This window comes from Fulvia fulva, chromosome 4 (genome assembly GCF_020509005.1).
Source record: "Fulvia fulva chromosome 4, complete sequence".
NCBI lineage: Eukaryota > Fungi > Ascomycota > Dothideomycetes > Mycosphaerellales > Mycosphaerellaceae > Fulvia > Fulvia fulva.
The window spans coordinates 2538620-2557875 of record NC_063015.1 but is presented as its reverse complement, the minus strand read 5'-3'; the positions used below and the strand labels follow the sequence as shown (position 1 = coordinate 2557875).

Genomic DNA, 19256 nt, shown 5'->3' with positions numbered 1-19256 from the left:
GCTCGGCCAGCCGTTGATCTGTGCTGCAAAGGGCTGGCTCAAGCCTCAAGACATCTTGACTGCTGCGATCGGTGCCATGCTCTCGCCATCACATCCACAACCTCAGCGGGACGAGGCTGCACAAGACAGTGCTGGAATAGTACTTGTCGCCGAGCTTCTGCGGGCAACGCATGTGGTTCTACGAATAGTTATATGCATCCTTGTCGGTACCATGCACCCTGAACCCTCGCTGACCACTATCTGATCTCTGTCTCAATGCTGTCGTTGTACTCAAGTGCTGTTCCCTCCTGGTGTCTTCCCATACATGTACCTTCTCCACTATAGCGCCTCCAGAGAACGCGAGGAAAACCGAAGACGCCACGACTCCCACAGTCACGCAAATAGCCACAGCCCAGAACAACCATTGCGTCTTCTCCATGTTTCGTATGTCGCAGAAGTTCATGCCGAAGAAGCTCGAAACGAAGTTCAGCGGGAGAAAGATGATGGTAACGACCGTGAAGACCAGAATTGCCTTGCCATGATCTTCCAGGCGAATGTTGACAAGCTGGATTGTTCTGTTGACGAGTCTGTCGGTATTGTCTCGAATATCTCTGAGGTCTGCAAGCTCGCGCTGGAGGTTGTCAATCAGTTGTGCTAGCGGATCTGAAAGCTCAGACGAGGAGAGCTGGTCGAACGTGGAGCGGCGAGGAGCAAGCCTTCTGGCAGGAGTGTCATATTCATCAATCATTCCATGATTTGCTTGAACCCGCTTATGTGCTGTGACCGGAGATCCATTGCCGTTGGACTTGACCTGTGCGATATCGAGTTGGGTCTGCAGGTCTTCAGTCATGTCAATCTGCTATTCTGTGACCTGTATGACAATGTTGAGCTCCTCCTGACAAGCTATGAGATCCATCACGAGCTTCGTGCTCGGTGATCGATGGAGTCGATATTGGAGGTGGCTTAAATGTCCAGCATAGCGATCAGTCAGGCACAAGACGATGTCCGACCAAAAATTACGATGCATCAATCCTACCGCGCCACTCAGGCTTGCTATAGCATGTGTGATAGCGGTATACTCTGGAGCGTCGTCTGCCCTAAAGAAGCTGTTACGTATGCCACGAAACGATACGTCGGATATCCTAGTCGACAGCTGTAAAGGTGGCCAGCGTGCCTTCCATGTCTGATGGGAAGAGAACGTCACAATATGTTCTGCATCTACCACAAGAATCCAGAGTTCATCTACATTGAGGCCAGATGGGTAGTGTCCGTACCATTGTCGGATTTTCAAGTCAAGCGCGCGATTCGTGGTCCACGGTTTGTGTCGCGCGAAAACTTGTGATCCTTCACGGTCGTTGGTGTCTTCAAGACGATAAAAGTATTGCAGCACCGATCGAATGACATGAGCCGAAGATCTCGAAGACAAGAAGCCCTCTCTGCGGTCTACCTGGAACCTGAGCGGTGGAGGCCGGCCTTGCATGGTCCAGTCCAAGAACGGTACGGAGAGGAGCATTGGATACGTTGTTTTCGGACCATGTCCAGACGGCCGCCTCAACGTCTGAGTGAAAGGCGCGAAATACTTGCCATGCTTCGAGAATCGTGTGTGCCGCTGCATGGTTTGGTCAAGCATCCTCATGGAATCTGCCACAGTCTGCGTGTCATCCGACAATCCCCAAAGAAACCCACGGAGGTACTCCGGGAACTTCGCGGAGCAGTGGATCCATCGGACCTTTGCCGACTCTGGAGGGTCGGTGGCACGTTGCTGATGACTCTCGAGTCGCAAGTAACGCGTCCATCCAAAGTCTTCCTCCAAGTTCGAAAGCTTTTGCTTCTCGAAAGGGTTGTCACTGGCCTCAGCAACGCGCACGAAGCTGGCTGATGGCGTGTGAGCTGCTGTGTCAGGGACTACGGTCGAGAGTTGGCGTTCGCTGATTTCCAGTAGAGGCCCACGGTCTGGCCGCAGTGTTTCGAGGCGGACATCGTGTACCAGGAGCTGCTGCGGTGTCAAAGGCTTCGTTCGCCACGCGGCATCGCCTTCATAGTCGTATGTGGCCGTTGCCTCCTGCTTGAAGTAGCATCGAGGCTCCTTGGGCATTGCATCATGTACAATGAATGGTGAATGGTGAATGGTGAAAGGAGGAAGGGGAAGAGGACGAGAAGGTGTGGGAAATGGCCATCGCTTTGGAAAGTGGCTGAGTTGTGGACCGAGCCTCCGTCCAAGCTTCACCAGTCACGAACGAACAACAGCATTCCTTGACATTCAACTTCCTCACGACATCACCATGGCGCCAAGCCCACCGCTTCAGCAGTTCGATGGGCTCGAGTTGCCGGCCGCAGCGGACATGCATGTGCATCTGCGGGATGGAGAGATGACAGAGCTGGTAGTGTATGCGACTCGATGCATCTTGCTGTGATAGAATGCTGACTTCTACCAGACCCACGATCCGCCAGGGCGGCGTGAATACGGTCATGGTCATGGTATGTGTCACGATATGTATTCACCTTAACCTGTGAAGCTAACAACAACCAAGCCAAACCTCGTGCCCCCGATCACAACGGTGAAGCATGCGCTCGAGTATCAGAAGCGACTACAAGCGCTGGAATCAGACGTCAAATTCCTCATGTCGCTGTATCTCCACCCCAACATCAGCCCAGAGACTGTCAGGGAAGCCAAGCGAGCGGGGATCCTCAACATCAAGTCCTACCCTCATGGTGTGACGACGAACTCCTCCCACGGTGTCATGTCGTATGAAGAGTTCTACCCAGTATTCGAGGAGATGGCACGCCAGGACATGATCCTGAACCTGCACGGCGAGCTACCTCCATCAGCAGGCCCCGACATCACCGTTCTGAACGCCGAGGAAGCCTTCTTGCCAACACTGATCGACCTGCACCAACGCTTCCCGAACTTGCGCATCATCCTCGAGCATTGTACCTCTGCCGCTGCCATCAAAGCAGTCAAGTCCTGCGGTAACAAGGTTGCGGCTACGATCACCGCGCACCACATGTTCATCACGGTTGATGATTGGGCCGGCGACCCGCACTGCTTCTGCAAGCCAGTCGCGAAGAACCCATCAGACCGACGAGCTTTGCTCGAGACTGCCATTAGCGGTGATCCCAAGTTCTTCCTTGGCACTGACTCCGCGCCACACCCGGCCACATCCAAACGAGCAGACAAGGTCGCCGCTGGTGTCTTCACACAGCCTCACGCGGTTGGCCTTGTGCTGAGCGCTCTGCAACAGGGCTGTGAGCTCGGCGTACTCAAAGAAGAGCAGGTGACCAAAGAAGCGCTGGAAGGCTTTCTCTCAAAGTTCGGCCGTGAGTTCTACGAAGTCGCTGATGAGAAGCACGAGACCATTGTGCTGGGTCAGAACACGCAAGCGATTGCAGAATTACTGCACAGCGAGAGCAGCGGCATCGAAGTTGTTCCATTCCGTAGAGGCAAGATGACCTGGGCGACTACCTGGAAGTAGACGTGTGGCTCGCGCAAGACGAATATGAAGGCCGCGATTATCAGGATCAGACGAAGCCAAGGGCGACATAAGCCGCTTCGGCGCTCCGCATGGCTCGATCATTTCCATCTCCCCAGGTGTCTGAGTAGCGTCAGCCTTGTTCGGGCGCCAGGAAATTCAGACTCACGCAAGTGCCAGTCGAAACCTTCTGGGTTTATCTTTGTTACATATGTGCCAATCCTCAGATCTCTCCCGCCGGCATGATCGACAGCACTCAAGGCTACCAGCACAGTTGGCGTCCTATTGAATGTGCCTTTCGGGAAGGCAATCCTGCCTGTGCTCGATGAACAGTCGCCATCGAGGCTCTTGAATGTACCACTCGCAACTTTGGGCTTGCCCTGACGATGGATGATCCAAGTAGTGCTCAGTCGCTCAGCATTCATGCTGCCCTGCGCTATTGCGGTGAAGCCTCTCGTCGTGACGTTTGACGCATGAGCGGCCAGGCTATAAGGTGTATCACCACACCACGTCCTGAACCTGAAGTCCTTGATCCAGCACAGGACCTGCATATCTCCTTCAAACACTCGCGGGAACGCAATCTTCTTCTTGATTCTCCGTGGGTCAGATCCCATCGTGTTGTCAGTATCATACAGTCCCTCGCTCCTTGTTTTGCTTCCATCCATGTCATCTCGGCATCATAGACGAGCTTCGTGCGACTGCCAGAGTTGCGAGCTTGTGTGATTGGCAGTATTGCGGTTGTGTTCTTCGGATGCGTGACGATATCGAGTTCAAGGTCGATGGCTCGTACGTTGTCGCGGTCGCGGGTGTCATGGTTCAGGTGGCATGACTTGAGGCCTTTCGCAAGCTGTGCGCGGTAAGATTCACGTCGTTGCAGCTCTCACCATCGCACTTACTTGAGGCGGCTTTTGATTTCTACCTGGAGGTAGAGCGACCACGCGTGATCCTCCTCGGTCAGCAGCATGTGGCCCATCATCTTGTGTTTCGCTGAGCCGGAACAGTCCTCTATCGACCACAGGCTGCTGTATGTGCGTGAGGCCCACCGCACTGTCGTCCAAGAAGCTACTGGGTTTCAGATGCCGCGTGTGGAGCGGGCTACCTGTGTTGTCTTGCTGCCATTGATTCTCGATCCACGAAGCCATGATTAGAACTAGGGCGCAGCAGACAACAGAGATGGATACCTACCGCGAGGCTTGAGTTTGTGTTGGTGAAGAAGAGAAGAGCCCACCTGGGCATTGTACATGCCAGTCAAGCAAGGACCTCCTGCAATGCATTCTATCATCGTGCCTGGCCGATTCGGGATCATGTTCGATGAACGATCAAGATGATCGACCAGGATCATGCCGACCTCGCTCTCGGACTGACTCTAGACCTACCCGTTCTCCATTGAGGATCCATCCTCGACCTACAGTAACACTCGCGTCTTCGTCTCTCCGGCTGTACATTGATTGTGGCTGTTTGTGATCATACTGCCGAGATGATGGTGTCGTGAAGAAGTGCCACCACGGTCGACGCCGCCAAAATGCCTCAAGAACAGGCACGAAGCGAAAGCTACCTTATCGAAGCTGGATCCCTCGGCTGCATCGAGGGTGCAACACTTTCATCTCCTACAGACTCGAAGGTACTGTGCCACTACTTCGGTGGTCTTCCGTATGCACTGCCTCCAGTAGGGCCATATCGCTTCCGACAAGCGAGACCGCTGCCGCATCACTATCGCTATGGCACAAGGAGCAACCCTGGCCGCTTCTCAGCAAGAGCAGCAGTATGTCCTCAGCCGGGCTTCATGGGACCAGCCGATGAATCTATGTGGGACGAAAACTGTCTGCAATTGAACATATACATCCCATCCGGGTCCGCTCCTAAGGAAGGCTGGCCAGTCTATGTCTATATACATGGTGCGTGTGTTCAATGGTGCAATTCGTAGACTGAGCTATCGGATTGTGCTGCCGGAGTATCGCTGATAGCCTTCTGTCTGTAGGTGGCTTCTTACAATGGGGGAGCCCGAACATGCCACCTGAGGCTCTCGCGCCACTCTTCGGCGAAACGTCTTTCAACGCCATCATGGTTGCTCCGGCCTATCGTGTTAATGCCCTAGGCTTCTTGGCTAGTAGAGAGCTCCAAGCTGAGGCAACGTTATTAGGCGAGCCCACAGGTAACCAAGGTTTCTGGGACCAGAGGCTGGCGTTGGAGTGGACGTCGAACAACATCGCGGCCTTTGGTGGCGATCGTGACAATATAACCATTGGAGGGTACTCGGCAGGGTCACATAGCACTTTCCAACAGCTCGCTCACGAGCTGTACTTCGTCCCTGACCACAAGGCCGTCATCAAAAGGGCCATAATGTGGTCTAATTCTCCAGGGGTCCAGCCCAAGACACTACCCGAGCATCAGAAACAATTCGACGAGCTTTTAACTACGCTAGACATCCCATTGACATTGAGCGCGAGTGAGAAGTTGGAACGACTGAGAAGAGTCAACTCACACGACTTGATCTCAGCCCAAGGAAAGCTGAAACTCCATGAATTCAGAGCGCTGTCAGACGGCCACTTCATCTCAAAGGACATGATCGCTAGCATCAACAACGCAGATTTCGCTCGGCGTATGAAGGCTCGTGGAATCAAGCTGATGAATGGGGAGTGTCGAGATGAGCACCATCTCTATCAAGCATGGCGATCTCCATCAGCAAGCTACGAAGCAGTCTTCACAAGACTGTGCGCCGACTACCCAGAACACGTAGTAAGACAACTCATGGCCAAGCGATGCGGCCCAGAGCGGCGTTTACCAGCTGGTAGCAAAGATTGGCCAGATGCGTTCGGCCGTCTCTACGCGGATATGCAGGTGCACGGGCTAGAGCGAGGCTTCCACCGTGCGCTGGTGAACGGCGGCTTAGAACCTGGCAAGGACCTTTTACGATACCGTTTCGACTGGAGAACAAAGGGCACAGAGGTCATCTACCCGCTAGCTTGGGGCGTGACGCACGCTACCGACATGTCTATCTGGTTCTGGGGACTAGACGGCGGCTTGCTTGAAGAAGAGAAACAGATTCTGAGACCCTGGAATCAGGCATTCTCAGCCTTCGTGAAGGGGGATAGCCTGGACTGGGGCACTCGCGACGTTCGAGAGATGAGGCGACTACGAGCAGATGGAGTGACGGACATCTGGACTGATGACCGATGGAACGACGTCGAGGTGTGGGATGCTGTCAATGGCCATGCAGGCAGTGGTATCCTGGGCTGGATCAGGTCCAAGCTTTAGGAATATCAAAAGTCTCGCACCGGACTGCCCTCCACAACTCTCTCGTCAAGCGCGTGGCTGATGCGAGATGTTCCTTGCGTACGAGGTGACACAATCTAGGGGTCCGACGGACACCTGCAGACATGGTCGCTGCAGCCATCCGGCCAACATCCCTGTGACCTGAGAGCATGTCTTGTCCACCGCATTATGCTTGCAATGCAGGACATTGAGCTCCTTCATACATGCTTGACATGCCACATTCCTTTGACATGCACAGCTATACCTCAACGCCCAGATGTTTGCCTGCTAGCGATATGTCTCTTACTGGCAATCGTGACCTGTCTGAGACAAGCATTAGGGCGACCACGCTAGCAATTGATTTCTCTTGTTTGCATATGCGCAGACAGACATATCTAGCACCAGTATCTTCTTCATCTGTGCTACAGAACACTTTCTGATCGGGAAGCGGAAACAACTATACAGCACGACTCCACAGAATCTCAAGCACAACAAGATGTCTACGTACAACACATACACCCAGCAGCCAAACTTCATGCCCGGTATGCCGAGCGCGCCTTCAGTCGTGACTGCTGCACCTGGACAGTCCCGACTCACTTACTTCATCGCCCGCAACAATGGTCTTCCGGTTCCACTCATTCCAGCTGACGAGCTTCCATTTAGTGTGAAGTTGCAAAATGTCCCTCGCGTCCTTACTCCGGCGCAGGCCTATGGTCTGCATTATTGCGGTAGTGCGCCATACTCTGGCACTACTTTCCAGGTTGAGGTCGATGCTGCCACCAGTACTTGTATGCAGAGGTCTACCAGTCAACCACAGAACGAGCCATCATACATTCGCAGCCAGGCCAACACCAACACCAAGCACTTCTTGGCTCCTGACGCCTTGGCACGACAGGCGCTCAACAACAGCACTGCAATCAGCTCTGTTCCAAGTGTCGTCACTGTGCCAAAGCGTCCAGTCTCTGCCTCGGAGACTGCGATGTCCTGGCGTCGCTCCGACCCGGTCAAGCCAGCACCGGCAATCACTACTTCCACCGACGCTACACAAAGCGTCATCGATGCTATCCTCCGCTCAGAGACAGGTGCGGAAGCTGCTGAGCGCATCGGCTACTACCCAAAAGACAGCACTCCACCTCCGTCCGGTGTGATCCCTGACCAGGAAAAGAAAGAGTACTGTACATACTGGATTCTGCACGGCGACTGCATGTATGTCCAGCAAGGCTGTCGCTACAAGCATGAGATGCCGAGCAAGGAGAAGCTACACCAGATTGGCATCCGCCACGTTCCACGCTGGTGGCAAGAACAAAACGCTGCGATCAGGATGGTAGGCGAGAAGGCAATCGTCGGACCACTGAAGAAGCCAGAGGAGTGGTTGAACATGAGGAAGGGTAGCGACACTTCTAGCGAGACTTCGACTGCTACTGCAGAGTCCAAGGCAGCAAGTGGCACCAGTGTGGAGGAGGAGTTGGCTACAAAGCAGGAGAAGCCTGCAGTTCCCAAGTCTAAGTCCAGATCGACATCGCCGGTCGTGCCACCGACTCGCCCATCCTCGCCAATGGACACAGGAAAGGAGCGCAAGCCATCGTGCGATGTCGATCTCATCGACTTCGCTCCTCTTCTACCAACGCCCTCCTCTGCTAAGGCCCCCACACCAAGTTCCACTCAAACTACCAAGCGGAGCGTCACTATCAGCGAGCCAAGCATCATCAAGACCCCAGAGTTGGCCACTGCTCGTACAATCAAGTCTCCAGATAGTCCTCCAAAGACAACCAAAGTCTTCGTACCAGCCGGCGAATCCCCAGAAGCTCACATTGCTGACGCCAAGAAGCGCGAGCGCATGGCGGCCGGCAAAGCATCACGTACACCATCACCAAGCAAGAACGTGAAGCCCGGCGATGTCAAGATCTTGGCAAAGCAGAGCTCGGAGGCCAAGGTCGAAGGTCTGGCTGCCTCCAAGTGGGCATCAAAGGTCGACGAGGGTGCTACGGCGAAGGAGACTCCAAAGCGTGGCAAGTCTGGCTGCCGCATTCGGCGTCCGGCATCTTCATCTCCTGCTGCTCGCAAGAAGACTGAGGCTATCGGCGAGAAGAAGTGAGGTTGGGATGGTGGGTGGTCATGAGGATGTTGCTGTCAGGGAGAGTGAGAATTTCGGTTGGGCTCGACGGTGCGATGGTTGCTACTGCTTGGTGATTTTTTGATGCGAACTTCATGATTGTATGGTATATGGGATGAGACAGTCTATAGACATTGGAGCGCCAGTATAGTATTGAACGATGTCTCCTACAGTTCATTCACAATTCACTCCTGACTCCTGCAGAGAGCGGGTGTTTCTACTTTTGGACAAGCGCCGTGCGGACCTGCCGAAGCCGTCTTGCCCGCGGGGTGTAACTCCTTCTTCCTCATCAAAGTATACAGCACCTCCTACATATAGGCTGTCAGAGATGGCGCCTCTGATGCGCTACGGCAGGCACCGCATACCAATGGCATAGACTACCTCGGTATCCCTGCATATGCATGAGAGCAGACTTTCGCGGACGAACACCGATACGGCAGTCAGACAACCTCCATGCAGCCCTACAACTTGGCAATACGTTTGTCTTCCCTCCTGCAAGTTTTTTGCAACACCGAAGATCTCGGCATGTCATCGAGGACGCGGACCGTATGACACCGAATCTTGTCATCCCAGCAAACAGGCATGATATGCTTCTTTGCGACCGAGTGCTCCCGGTGCTTCATCACGTTCCAGTCTCGCTGCGCGCCAGTGGCTCGCTCAGCCGTTGACTTTCTGGGTATCAAGCCTCATCTCCTCTGACTTGCAGCAGCCACAGGAGGCTAGACAGTGATCAATATCTCATAGTGTCAGCATTCGCAGCATTCGAAGCCTCCGCCATAACATTGCTACAGAGGATACGCTAACAAGGCGCCGTCCATCTGCTTCACGCATTAGATGCTCCCAGGCGCCAATCCTGTGTACCTGTTCTCCTACAGGACTCGCCCAAGGAAGGCGAAGGACAAACAGCCTGCCACGCTTCGACTCGCGAACGTCCACATCATGCCAATTCTACCAGGCAGTGCTCAGCAGGATGCTGCAAGGCCCTCGACGGGACACGGATCACGGTCACCGCTGTTGAGGCCAGAAATCCACGGCCGTTTGACAAGCCTTGTGAAGCAGCCATCGCTGTGCCAGGTAAGCCAAGCCCTCTATATCACTAAGTAATACTTGCCTAACCGGCGTAGTTGAGATCGAACAACGACCGGAGGCCCTCGGGGCAATGGGAAAGTAAAGCGGAAGCAATTTGCATCGTGCAGCACTACACGGTCCTTGCTCACAGGTGATATCGTCCACGGCAAAGTCTCGATAATAATTGCTGATGGAACAACCCAGCTTCTACCCAAAGCCATATAGCTCACCGGCGATGTGTGTCTGAGAGTCCGGTTCCGTCCCACAGCAGAGGCTTTGTCCTATCACGGTAGGGAGAGACCACTCTGGCCGACAGAACTGCTGCATCACCTTGGCAAACCGGATGCTCGGCATTGTGAGCTCATCGCCCGCCTTCAGAACCTCTTCGCACGGCATGCCGATGGTGACGCTGGCGTACCATTGCCCCATATCATCGCCTACGATATCAATATCACTCGGGATGTGGACCAGGAGCCAAATTGCATTCTGTTCAAGTGGAATTACCACTGACATGCACAATACTTCCCTGCAGCTCGCTGTTTGCAAGCAGGCTACACACCATCTCGTCAATCTGATGACTTATTCAAGGGACGTCGAGGCCTCTCTGCAGGATCAACATGAGCGATCGGATATGACCTGATCCGATCGAGCGTGCCCGCACTTTGGCTGCAAAGATTTCAGTCACGGAAGGCGAAGGAACTCCGGCGCGAGGCACTTTTCTCTTTGATGCTCCACCAGCAGGTCAAGTGTCGAACACTACCAGACGACATGGAGCACGAACTGGTTCGTACTCACCCACTTGCCGACTTTGGCCCACCATATCGGTACACGGGCCCGCTAATCCTGGAGAAGCGAAACTTGTTAGTCTCTTGGCTTCTGAGCTCGGTATATCTTATACCGACATCACCGTATACATAACTATGCAGACTCCCCAGACGCGACCTAGGTCGTGCGAATATGCCTTTGAAGACTTTGTGGGCAAGTCATGACACTGCTTCTGGCGTGAGGCATCGAGCACTTCGGCCGAATAGCAAACCCAAATCCCCCCCACGATTATCGATACTGGAGAGACCGGAGAGGTCCCGCCTCCAGCAAAGCTGGGCCTCCATGGGATCCGGCGGAACTATGGATTTGATGGCGTGGAGCGCCGAAGAAGATCCCACGAGCAGGTGCAGAACCACATCCGAGGTCCACACAACAATGGAAAGCAAGGCTCTTGCCGTGACGACACGATCATCGCGTTGTCTGACCAGGGCAGATCGCGTGGCAGCCGCGTGGAGGGCCAATATAGTATTTAGGTAGGAGAAAATGCCGCATACTCTGTTCTTTCGGTCAAGTTGCTTCCTCTCAATTCCCTAGCGACGATGCGTTCCTTCGTTACTGCTGCAATTGCAGCCGCGAGCGTCGTTTCTGCCTACGACTACTCCAACCTGGCTGCTTCGAAGAATAACTATGGTGCGCCAGTGAGTGCTACTACACGAGACGGCGATTCTTGTACCGATGAATCCAGAATCCCGACACCGTCTACCCGGGCTTCGAAGATGAGAACCCGAACGTGGTAGCAGGAAGCGTAGAGTTCCAGACAAGCCCACCGAAATACCCTTCACCATGGACCGAGGGTCGCGGGGACTGGTCTGGTGCCTACGAGAAGGCTCGCGACTTTGTCAGCCAGCTCACCCTGGTCGAGAAGGTCAATTTGACAACTGGCACTGGGTGAGTAAAATCAGTATATGATTAGAGGGGATACGAAAAGCTGACACGCCGAAAGTTGGCAGCTTGAGCGATGTGTCGGCCAGACTGGTGGCATCCCTCGCTTGGCCTTCCGTGGCATGTGTCTTCAAGACAGCCCGACTGGTATCCGATTCGCCGATTACGCATCCGTCTTCCCTGCAGGAGTCAACGTTGCCGCAACCTGGGACAAGAAGGTCGCATACGATCGTGGCCGGGCACAAGGAGTAAGTACCGAAGGGTAGAAGGCATCGTCTGTCTCAGAAATGCCTGGCACCATCTGCTAAGACATTGCCACGTGGATTTCGAGTATAGCTAACACCCTTCTGTTTGGCAGCAAGAGCACAAAAATAAAGGCGTTGATATCCAGCTTGGTCCTGTCGCTGGACCGCTTGGCCGTGTGCCAGAGGGAGGCAGAAATTGGGAAGGCTTCAGGGAAGACCGAATTGATGGACACCTCCGGCCCAGTACCAGCTACCCCGAGGTGCTGCGACGTGAGTATCGAGCATAGCTGACAGTTTTCTTTCAACAGTCCTGACCCAGTTCTTACCGGTGTGCTCTTCGCCGAGAGCATCAAAGGAATTCAGTCTGCTGGTGTTATGGCTTGTGGAAAGCACTACATCATGAACGAGCAAGACCATTTCCGTTTGATTACCGACTCCAAGCAATATGGCTTCAACATCTCAGAGCCATTCTCAGCCAACCTCGACGACGAAACGCTTCACGAACTGTACCTGTGGCCTTTCGCCGATGGTATCCGCGCTGGTGTCGCTTCCATTATGTGCAGCTACAACCAAGTCAACAACTCCCAGGCATGCCAGAACTCGTACCTTCTCAACCATGTACTGAAAGGCGAGCTTGGATTCCAGGGCTTCGTAATGTCGGATTGGCTCGGCACTCACTCTGGTGTTGCCAGCGTGCTTGCCGGTCTCGATATGACAATGCCTGGAGAGACGACCTCGTACAACACGATCGAGACCTGGTACGGCGGTAACTTGACAGCTGCTGTCCTAAACGGTACTGTCCCAGCATGGCGTATCGACGACATGGCTGTTCGTATCATGGCTGGTTTCTACTCCGTCGAGGGCGACGCCGAGCGGGATGAGATTAACTTCTCGTCCTGGACTAAGGACACCTACGGCTACGAGAACCACTTGGTCGGGGAGGGCGGCATCACGCAGGTCAACCACCACGTCGATGTGCGCGCAGAGCACGGCGCCCTTATCCGCAAGCATGGCGCAGAGTCCACTGTTCTCCTTAAGAATGTCAAGAACACACTTCCTCTCACCGGAAAGGAGCCATTGACTGCAGTCTTCGGCTACGATGCAGGTGGCAACTCACAGGGTCCCAACTCTTGCTCCGACCGCGCATGCGACAATGGCACCCTTGGTATGGCCTGGGGTTCCGGCAGTGCTGATTTCACCTACCTCGTTACGCCCGACACTGCCATCCAGAACGAGGTCGTCCCCCGAGGCGGTGCATACGAGTCCATCCTCGACAACTACGCCAAGACATCCATCGACAACCTTGCCCGCCGCACCAACGTCTCCATCTTCTTCGCCAACTCAAACTCTGGAGAGTGGTACGTCGAGGTTGACGGCAACCTCGGTGACCGCAACAACTTGACGTTCTGACAAGGCGCCGATGCTGCCCTCGAGAAGGTCGCTGCAAACTGCTCCAACACTATCCTCGTCATCCATTCCACTGGTCCAGTCGAACTCGAGAAGTACAAGAACCACGAGAACATCACCGCCATCCTGTGGGCTGGTGTCCCTGGCCAAGAGAGTGGTAACAGCATCGCTGACGTCCTCTACGGCCGCACCAACCCAGGTGCCAAGCTCCCCTTCACCGTTGGCAAGGACCGCAAGGACTACGGTGTCGACGTGCTTTACACACCAAACCACCCAGTCCCCCAAATCCAACACAGCGAGGGCAAATTCATCGACTACCGCACATTCGATCAGTTCAACATTACCCCAACCTACGAATTCGGCTTCGGTCTCAGCTACACGACCTTCAAGTACAGAGACCTGAAGATCACCAAGAGGAACACTTCCGCGTACGTTCCATTCCAGGGCTACAGTAAAGAAGCACCAACCTTCGGCACCATCAGCAACAACAGCGCCGACTACGTCTTCCCCGGCAACTTCTCCCGTGTCTCCCTCTTCCACTACCCCTGGCTGAACACCACCAACCTCACCGCCGCCTCTTCGGACCCACACTACGGCCTCCCTGGCTTCATCCCAGAGAATGCACTGAACAGCTCGGCTCAGCCGATCCCCAAGGCGGGCGGTGCGCCAGGTGGTAACCCAAGCCTTTACGACGTTGTCTTCCAGGTCGAGGCGACTGTCGCGAACACTGGTAAGGTTGCTGGATATGAGGTTCCACAGCTTTACATCAGCCGTGGTGGTCCATACGATCCAGTCCGTGAGCTGAGAGGGTTCGAGAAGTTGTGGATTGAGCCGAATGCCACTGCTACGTTCAAAGTCGAAGTGACGAGGAGGAATATTAGTTCGTGGAGTGTGGAGGAGCAGGATTGGTATGTGAGGAACACTACTCAGAAGGTTTGGGTGGGTGCTTCGAGCAGGGATTTGCCGTTGCAAGGTGTGCTGGAGAACTGAAAGCGCCAAACACACCTCTTTTTCGCCATCTTCCTTCTTCTCACTTCGCAGCACCTGTTGACGTTTGGCAGTGCGTGTTGGTTCATCTTCTTCTTCTGCCGCTGCACGCTTCAGCGACATCTTGTCTAGCGGGCGATTGGCGGTGTTGTTGCTTGTGGAGTGCGTAGAGTGTGACAGTCGAGCTTCTGTTGAGAGTTTGGCAGATTTGAGGCGTTTGAAAGTGTGGTTGGATGTCAGGCGCGGGTGATAGCCGGCTCGATCACATGCGTGCTTGCCTCTGCGCATCTCGTCACATTTCATGCGTTCACTAGGCAGTTGCGAAGTCGTCAACTCGATGTTCATAGCGAAAAGTGAACGAGTCAAGGTGTGGGAAATGCAATTACTGGTATTCTCTGTTACATGCATGGACTCGGAACATCGTGAAAACGCCTCGTACCGCGACACGGCCTACTTGCTGCCGCCGAACCAGCTGGAGATGCCGCTCTTTGCTTGTGCTGCGCCCTGTAGAACGATGTCAGCGAATGATGAAACCCAGCGTTAATAGCACTCCCGACATCAAGCATCGTCGCCGCCTGCCCATTGATGCCCTTGCCCTCCTGCGTGGCAGAAGTGTGTATCACTTACATCGGTGACCTTCTGGTCAAACTTGTCAATAGCCTGGTTTGTCTCCTTCGTCACCTCCTTGCCAGTCTTCTCAAGCGATGCAGCGGCGTGCTTGCGGTATTGCTCGAGCTTGTCGTCAACTTTAGATGCCTCGTTCTTGGCGTCGCGAGTGAGCTGGTTCAGCTTGCTGCTGATCTCGGAGCCGGCGACCTCGGCGTCCTTCTTTGCTTGCTTGCCACTGCCTGGAAGGTGGCCCTTGACTTCGTGCGAGAGCTTGGCGGCGTCGGCTGGAGTTATGAATGTTAGCTGGAGCTGCATCGAGTCTGGGCGATGCTGCCACGAGCCTTCAGCCTTCTTCTGGGCGACCTTTGGGTCAGCGCCAGCCTGGTAGAAGTAGTAGCCAACACCTGCGAGGAGGGCACCACCGCCAACGGTCACGACTCTGTTCGACATGATCGCTTTGTTGTGTTGAGGTAGAAGATCTGGTTACGGGGCTGACTCGAGACGTGCGATTTGGATGACAGGTCGTGTGGTTGGATGAAGTAGTTTCAGGACCGTAAGGGTGGGGGAGCAAGAGGAGACGGGAGCTTGTTTTGCTTGTATGGCAGCACGCTGCACGACAAGAAGTAGCCGACAAGAGACTCGAGCTCGTAGCCACTCCTGCCACCAGTGACCACGCGCCAGGTATGACGTCGGAAAACGGACACTACCCCGGAAGCAGCAAGGCCAATCCACGCCAGCAAGATTACAATTCTACAGTAGTGGAAAGCGCTGGTGAAAGTCAACTGGCAACATACAGGTACTGTACAGCAGCAACGGCGCTGGCTGCAACAGCATGTGCCAGCAGAGGATGAGAGTCGACGGCAGCACACGACCATGTCGGCGATGAACAGCGTCAACAACAGAACACAGCCGGAACCCCCCTCGCCCTTCATCGCGCCAGCAACACCGCCCGCGACCCCTCACAAACAAGGCCTCTTCGCTTCCATCCCGCACGTCCTGCTGGGCCACCGCACCAGCAACTACGGCGACATCGTCACCTCTCCCATCAAGTTGCAAGACAGGTGACACTCGTTCCTTACCGTCCCTTCTACAGTCCATCGTTCATAGTATATTATTATTCGTGCATTCACAATGTCCGGGAGCGAAGCATCTGCCTCCCTTACCCGTCTGCCCAGCCCAACCAAGGTCAAGGCCGAGCACCATATCGTGCTTGTTGACCACACCATCTCACGGACCCCCTCTTACATCAATACTGATGCGGAGAACAGCGACGCCGAAGCTGCTTCCGCAACCCCGCCGAATGGGAACAGACTATCGAAGCGCCTGACCAACAACTCCTTGAGGCAGACCGTCCGCCAAGGCTACAACAAGCAGAAGTACTCCAAGTATGGCCAGGATCGTTACAATGTGAAGAGCTCTGCAGAGACGCTGCCGGAGAACGACACGATCAATGCGCCGAAAGCAGGCCAGGAGGCAACGGCCGCAGAGAAGAGCTACCTGGAAAGAGCGCAGAACAAGGCCAAAGCATACTTGAAGCGCAAGAGGACACTCGGTGCAGGTGATGAGGATGACACGATCATCGATGTGTTATACGAGAACCAGCGAGGCATGTTCCTCTTCGGCATCCCAAAGTACTCCTCGAACTCCCTGCTTCCCAGCGATCCACGACCTTGGCAGAACGGCCAGTTCCGAACGAGCGCTGTCGACATACGCAATGCTCAAGTACCGGATCCGAGCTGGGAGTGGGCATGGAAGAGCTGGTACGTTGACATGAGCCGGGATGTGGATGAAGAGGGCTGGGAATACAGCTTCGCCTTCGTTGGTCGTGCTGGCGCAACTTTCGCATGGCATGGCAACCACCCTTGGTTCCACAGCTTCGTGAGGAGAAGGCGTTGGCTACGTATGCGCAAGCGGAAGGACTTGAAACAACACACGAAGGAGAAGGGTCACCAGATGACTGCCGACTACTTCACAATACACCCAAAGACTGTGCGTCCGGCGTCTCTTAGCGATAGTTTGGCCGGTGACAGCACCATGATGCAGGTAATTTCGAAGTTGCGGGACCCTGTCCTGGATATCAAGAACATGGAAGTCAGCAGCATTGGTGATCTCTTCCTTGCGCTGCGCAAGTCTGGGGTCGACCGAGAGAAGCTTCGCGCCATACAGAAGTTCATCGATGAAGGCGGTGAAGAGCTGTACTATCTCAGCGATCGGATGGAAGACATCATGCGCACGCTGGTGTTCCAATCTTCCCGGAAACAACTTCTGAGCGATCTGATCGACCGGCACGGCGAGCTCCACAAAGAGCAAGAGCGACTAGCTTCTCATGAGCACGATGAGGATAATAACAAGCAAAAGGAGCACGACAGATCAAAGCGACGCGCTGAGAATCTGCACAAAGCCGTTGAGGCCGCGGATGAGCAGGTCCGCAAGCTGGAGTACTGGTCAGATATCAAGGGCATCAGCGATGCCGAGAGTACGATCACCAAAGACAATCACAATGAGCCAAGCTTCAAGAACAAGCAGCGTGCCAGCGCTGGCTTCATACCTTCAACTGACCTACCAGAAGGCAGCAAGCAGGATGGGTCCGAAAGGAGCAAGAAGAGCAGCGTCTGGTTCGATGCGCACTCAACCAGAACCGGAAGCAAGGAGAACGGCAACGCAGATTCCGATGGCGACGATGAAGATGAGCTCGAACGCTACACCACAGCATCAGAGGCTACCGACACCACGAACAGAACGAAGAAGAGCAAAGGCAAAGGCAAGGCGCGCGCCTTGGATGGCGTCACAGAAGAGCAAGAGGATGGCGATGACGCATTGGAAATGCTCGTCAGTCCGGCCACTGGAGCACGAGGCAAGCGGCGCAGTGTCCAAATCGTCGACCCGGTAGCGGAGTCACACAGTGAGGCTGGCCCCTGAGGCGATGCGCAACTCCGCAGGTACAGCTGACGCATGGTCGTAGATGGATACGATGACCACGAACGCGACGTGCTGAGTTCCGGCGTTGACACTGACCTTTCTGACGAGGATGAAGGTACCAAGTCACCCGTGGATCGCGGTGAAGCCAAGACACGAGACAGCATCGGCGGTTTCTTGAAGACCATGAGAACGAAGCCGAAGAACTGGATCGATCAGGCATTTGGGTGAAGAAGCATCGCATCGGCACGTATACTCCACCACTATTTCCTTTATTGTACAGCATTTGCATGGGTTCGGACCACAGTACTCGGGCTTAGCGAAGGCGTTTTTTGAGCGGCATACAGAACGGGCTGGCAATATACCCATGCATAGATCGGAATTTCGTAGTGTTTTGCAGAGAAGCTCAGGTAGCAACAAAAGGGTACGGACTGATTGTATACATCATTTAGCCAAGGGCAGTATAGTCATGGTGTTTGCAAGCTGATGCTTCTCCAGTCAACTTGAAACGAATGGCGCACAGACCACGCGCTTTCTGAACTTCACGTCGCTCCACACGCAAGCTCAACGGTCGTGCATCCCAATTGACCAACAATACAAAGTTCCTTCTATTGATCCTATTGATGACGAAGGTTGCTGCTGTATCGGTGGGCTCGGGCAGGACTGCGAAAGAAGTCGATGGGACCGCCAAGATTCCGCGAGGAGACTGGTCGGATATGCCTCAAGCCGTGTTTCGAGGACTCGTAGCAGCAACGCTTAGTGCCTTATCGTTTCCCACTTGATGGTCTCTCATCAAAGGTCATTGGCTGGATGCCATGCTGTGTAAATGTTTGTCCGCTGCTTGCTCAAGGTCCTGGGCACTGGACTCGACTCAATGCCCGGTCTCGGAAATGTATGCGCTGTCGGGTATCTCGAGGGCTCTTCGCTGGCTTGAACGAGGCATTGCTGGCAGCTGCTTTAGATGGTCACGGGTCCGGGGCTGCTGGCGACGATATAGGATCTCTTGTGGACTGGTGAATGCTGCTCCAGGACCCCGTGAACGGTGTGGTGGCGTAGGTGCACATGGCACAGGCTCGCGCTTTCATCGCCGCTACCGGCTCTCTCTCGGCCACACGTCTTCTGACAGACACATTGACTCCTGCTGGCAACGGCCCTCCGTATCGTCTCGAGTCATCTGACTCTCTTCTCGCGGCCAGCTTCGCATGAATAGTGGTGGCTGGCGTGACGTGTCCCTCGAAAAGCCGGCCCACATGACAATAGCAACAGCGGCATCGCCTATTGTACATCCAGCTGACTCATTGGAACAATTGACGCCATTGATCGCGCGACAATATGGAACACCTGACAATAGCAGCACAGCAGGCATAAGTATTTTCTTCTTCTCCTTCTGGTTCAGATTTTTTCCACAACATACCACCACCGCGTCAGACCACTCCTGTGCACAGCAAGACCCCTCGACATCTACAAGGTTTCATACAGTACCACAGCACAGCAGCAGCAGCA

At 54.5% G+C, this 19256-nt stretch overlaps 8 protein-coding genes across 8 annotated transcripts; 5 read left to right on the top strand and 3 right to left on the bottom strand.

The window, feature by feature from the left end:
* Window positions 1-178: 178 nt before the first annotated feature.
* Window positions 179-2074, bottom strand: CLAFUR5_04549 (uncharacterized protein; the record flags this gene model as incomplete). The annotated part of the gene is made up of 2 exons (XM_047903697.1): window positions 179-811; window positions 851-2074. The coding sequence occupies 2 exons, from the start codon at window positions 2072-2074 to the stop codon at window positions 179-181; spliced, it is 1857 nt and encodes a 618-aa protein (XP_047761337.1).
* Window positions 2075-2105: 31 nt separating this feature from the next.
* Window positions 2106-3452, top strand: CLAFUR5_04548 (putative dihydroorotase; the record flags this gene model as incomplete). Its single annotated transcript, XM_047903696.1, has 3 exons — window positions 2106-2365; window positions 2415-2457; window positions 2511-3452. 3 exons carry the CDS (start codon window positions 2106-2108, stop codon window positions 3450-3452), a joined length of 1245 nt encoding a protein of 414 aa, XP_047760496.1.
* A 46-nt stretch (window positions 3453-3498) lies between these two features.
* On the bottom strand, window positions 3499-4114 carry CLAFUR5_04547 (uncharacterized protein; the record flags this gene model as incomplete). Its single annotated transcript, XM_047903695.1, has 2 exons — window positions 3499-3572; window positions 3619-4114. The coding sequence occupies 2 exons, from the start codon at window positions 4112-4114 to the stop codon at window positions 3499-3501; spliced, it is 570 nt and encodes a 189-aa protein (XP_047760235.1).
* An 857-nt stretch (window positions 4115-4971) lies between these two features.
* CLAFUR5_04546 (uncharacterized protein) lies at window positions 4972-6704 on the top strand (the record flags this gene model as incomplete). The annotated part of the gene is made up of 2 exons (XM_047903694.1): window positions 4972-5344; window positions 5428-6704. The coding sequence occupies 2 exons, from the start codon at window positions 4972-4974 to the stop codon at window positions 6702-6704; spliced, it is 1650 nt and encodes a 549-aa protein (XP_047760236.1).
* A 493-nt stretch (window positions 6705-7197) lies between these two features.
* On the top strand, window positions 7198-8796 carry CLAFUR5_04545 (uncharacterized protein; the record flags this gene model as incomplete). Its single annotated transcript, XM_047903693.1, has 1 exon — window positions 7198-8796. One exon carries the CDS (start codon window positions 7198-7200, stop codon window positions 8794-8796), a length of 1599 nt encoding a protein of 532 aa, XP_047760237.1.
* Window positions 8797-11246: 2450 nt separating this feature from the next.
* Window positions 11247-14231, top strand: CLAFUR5_04544 (Beta-glucosidase 1; the record flags this gene model as incomplete). The annotated part of the gene is made up of 6 exons (XM_047903692.1): window positions 11247-11345; window positions 11393-11595; window positions 11651-11837; window positions 11948-12104; window positions 12154-13218; window positions 13249-14231. The coding sequence occupies 6 exons, from the start codon at window positions 11247-11249 to the stop codon at window positions 14229-14231; spliced, it is 2694 nt and encodes an 897-aa protein (XP_047760238.1).
* A 447-nt stretch (window positions 14232-14678) lies between these two features.
* Window positions 14679-15287, bottom strand: CLAFUR5_04543 (uncharacterized protein; the record flags this gene model as incomplete). Its single annotated transcript, XM_047903691.1, has 3 exons — window positions 14679-14732; window positions 14856-15121; window positions 15179-15287. 3 exons carry the CDS (start codon window positions 15285-15287, stop codon window positions 14679-14681), a joined length of 429 nt encoding a protein of 142 aa, XP_047760249.1.
* A 681-nt stretch (window positions 15288-15968) lies between these two features.
* Window positions 15969-17984, top strand: CLAFUR5_04542 (uncharacterized protein; the record flags this gene model as incomplete). Its single annotated transcript, XM_047903690.1, has 2 exons — window positions 15969-17739; window positions 17800-17984. The coding sequence occupies 2 exons, from the start codon at window positions 15969-15971 to the stop codon at window positions 17982-17984; spliced, it is 1956 nt and encodes a 651-aa protein (XP_047760251.1).
* Between the last annotated feature and the right edge of the window lie 1272 nt (window positions 17985-19256).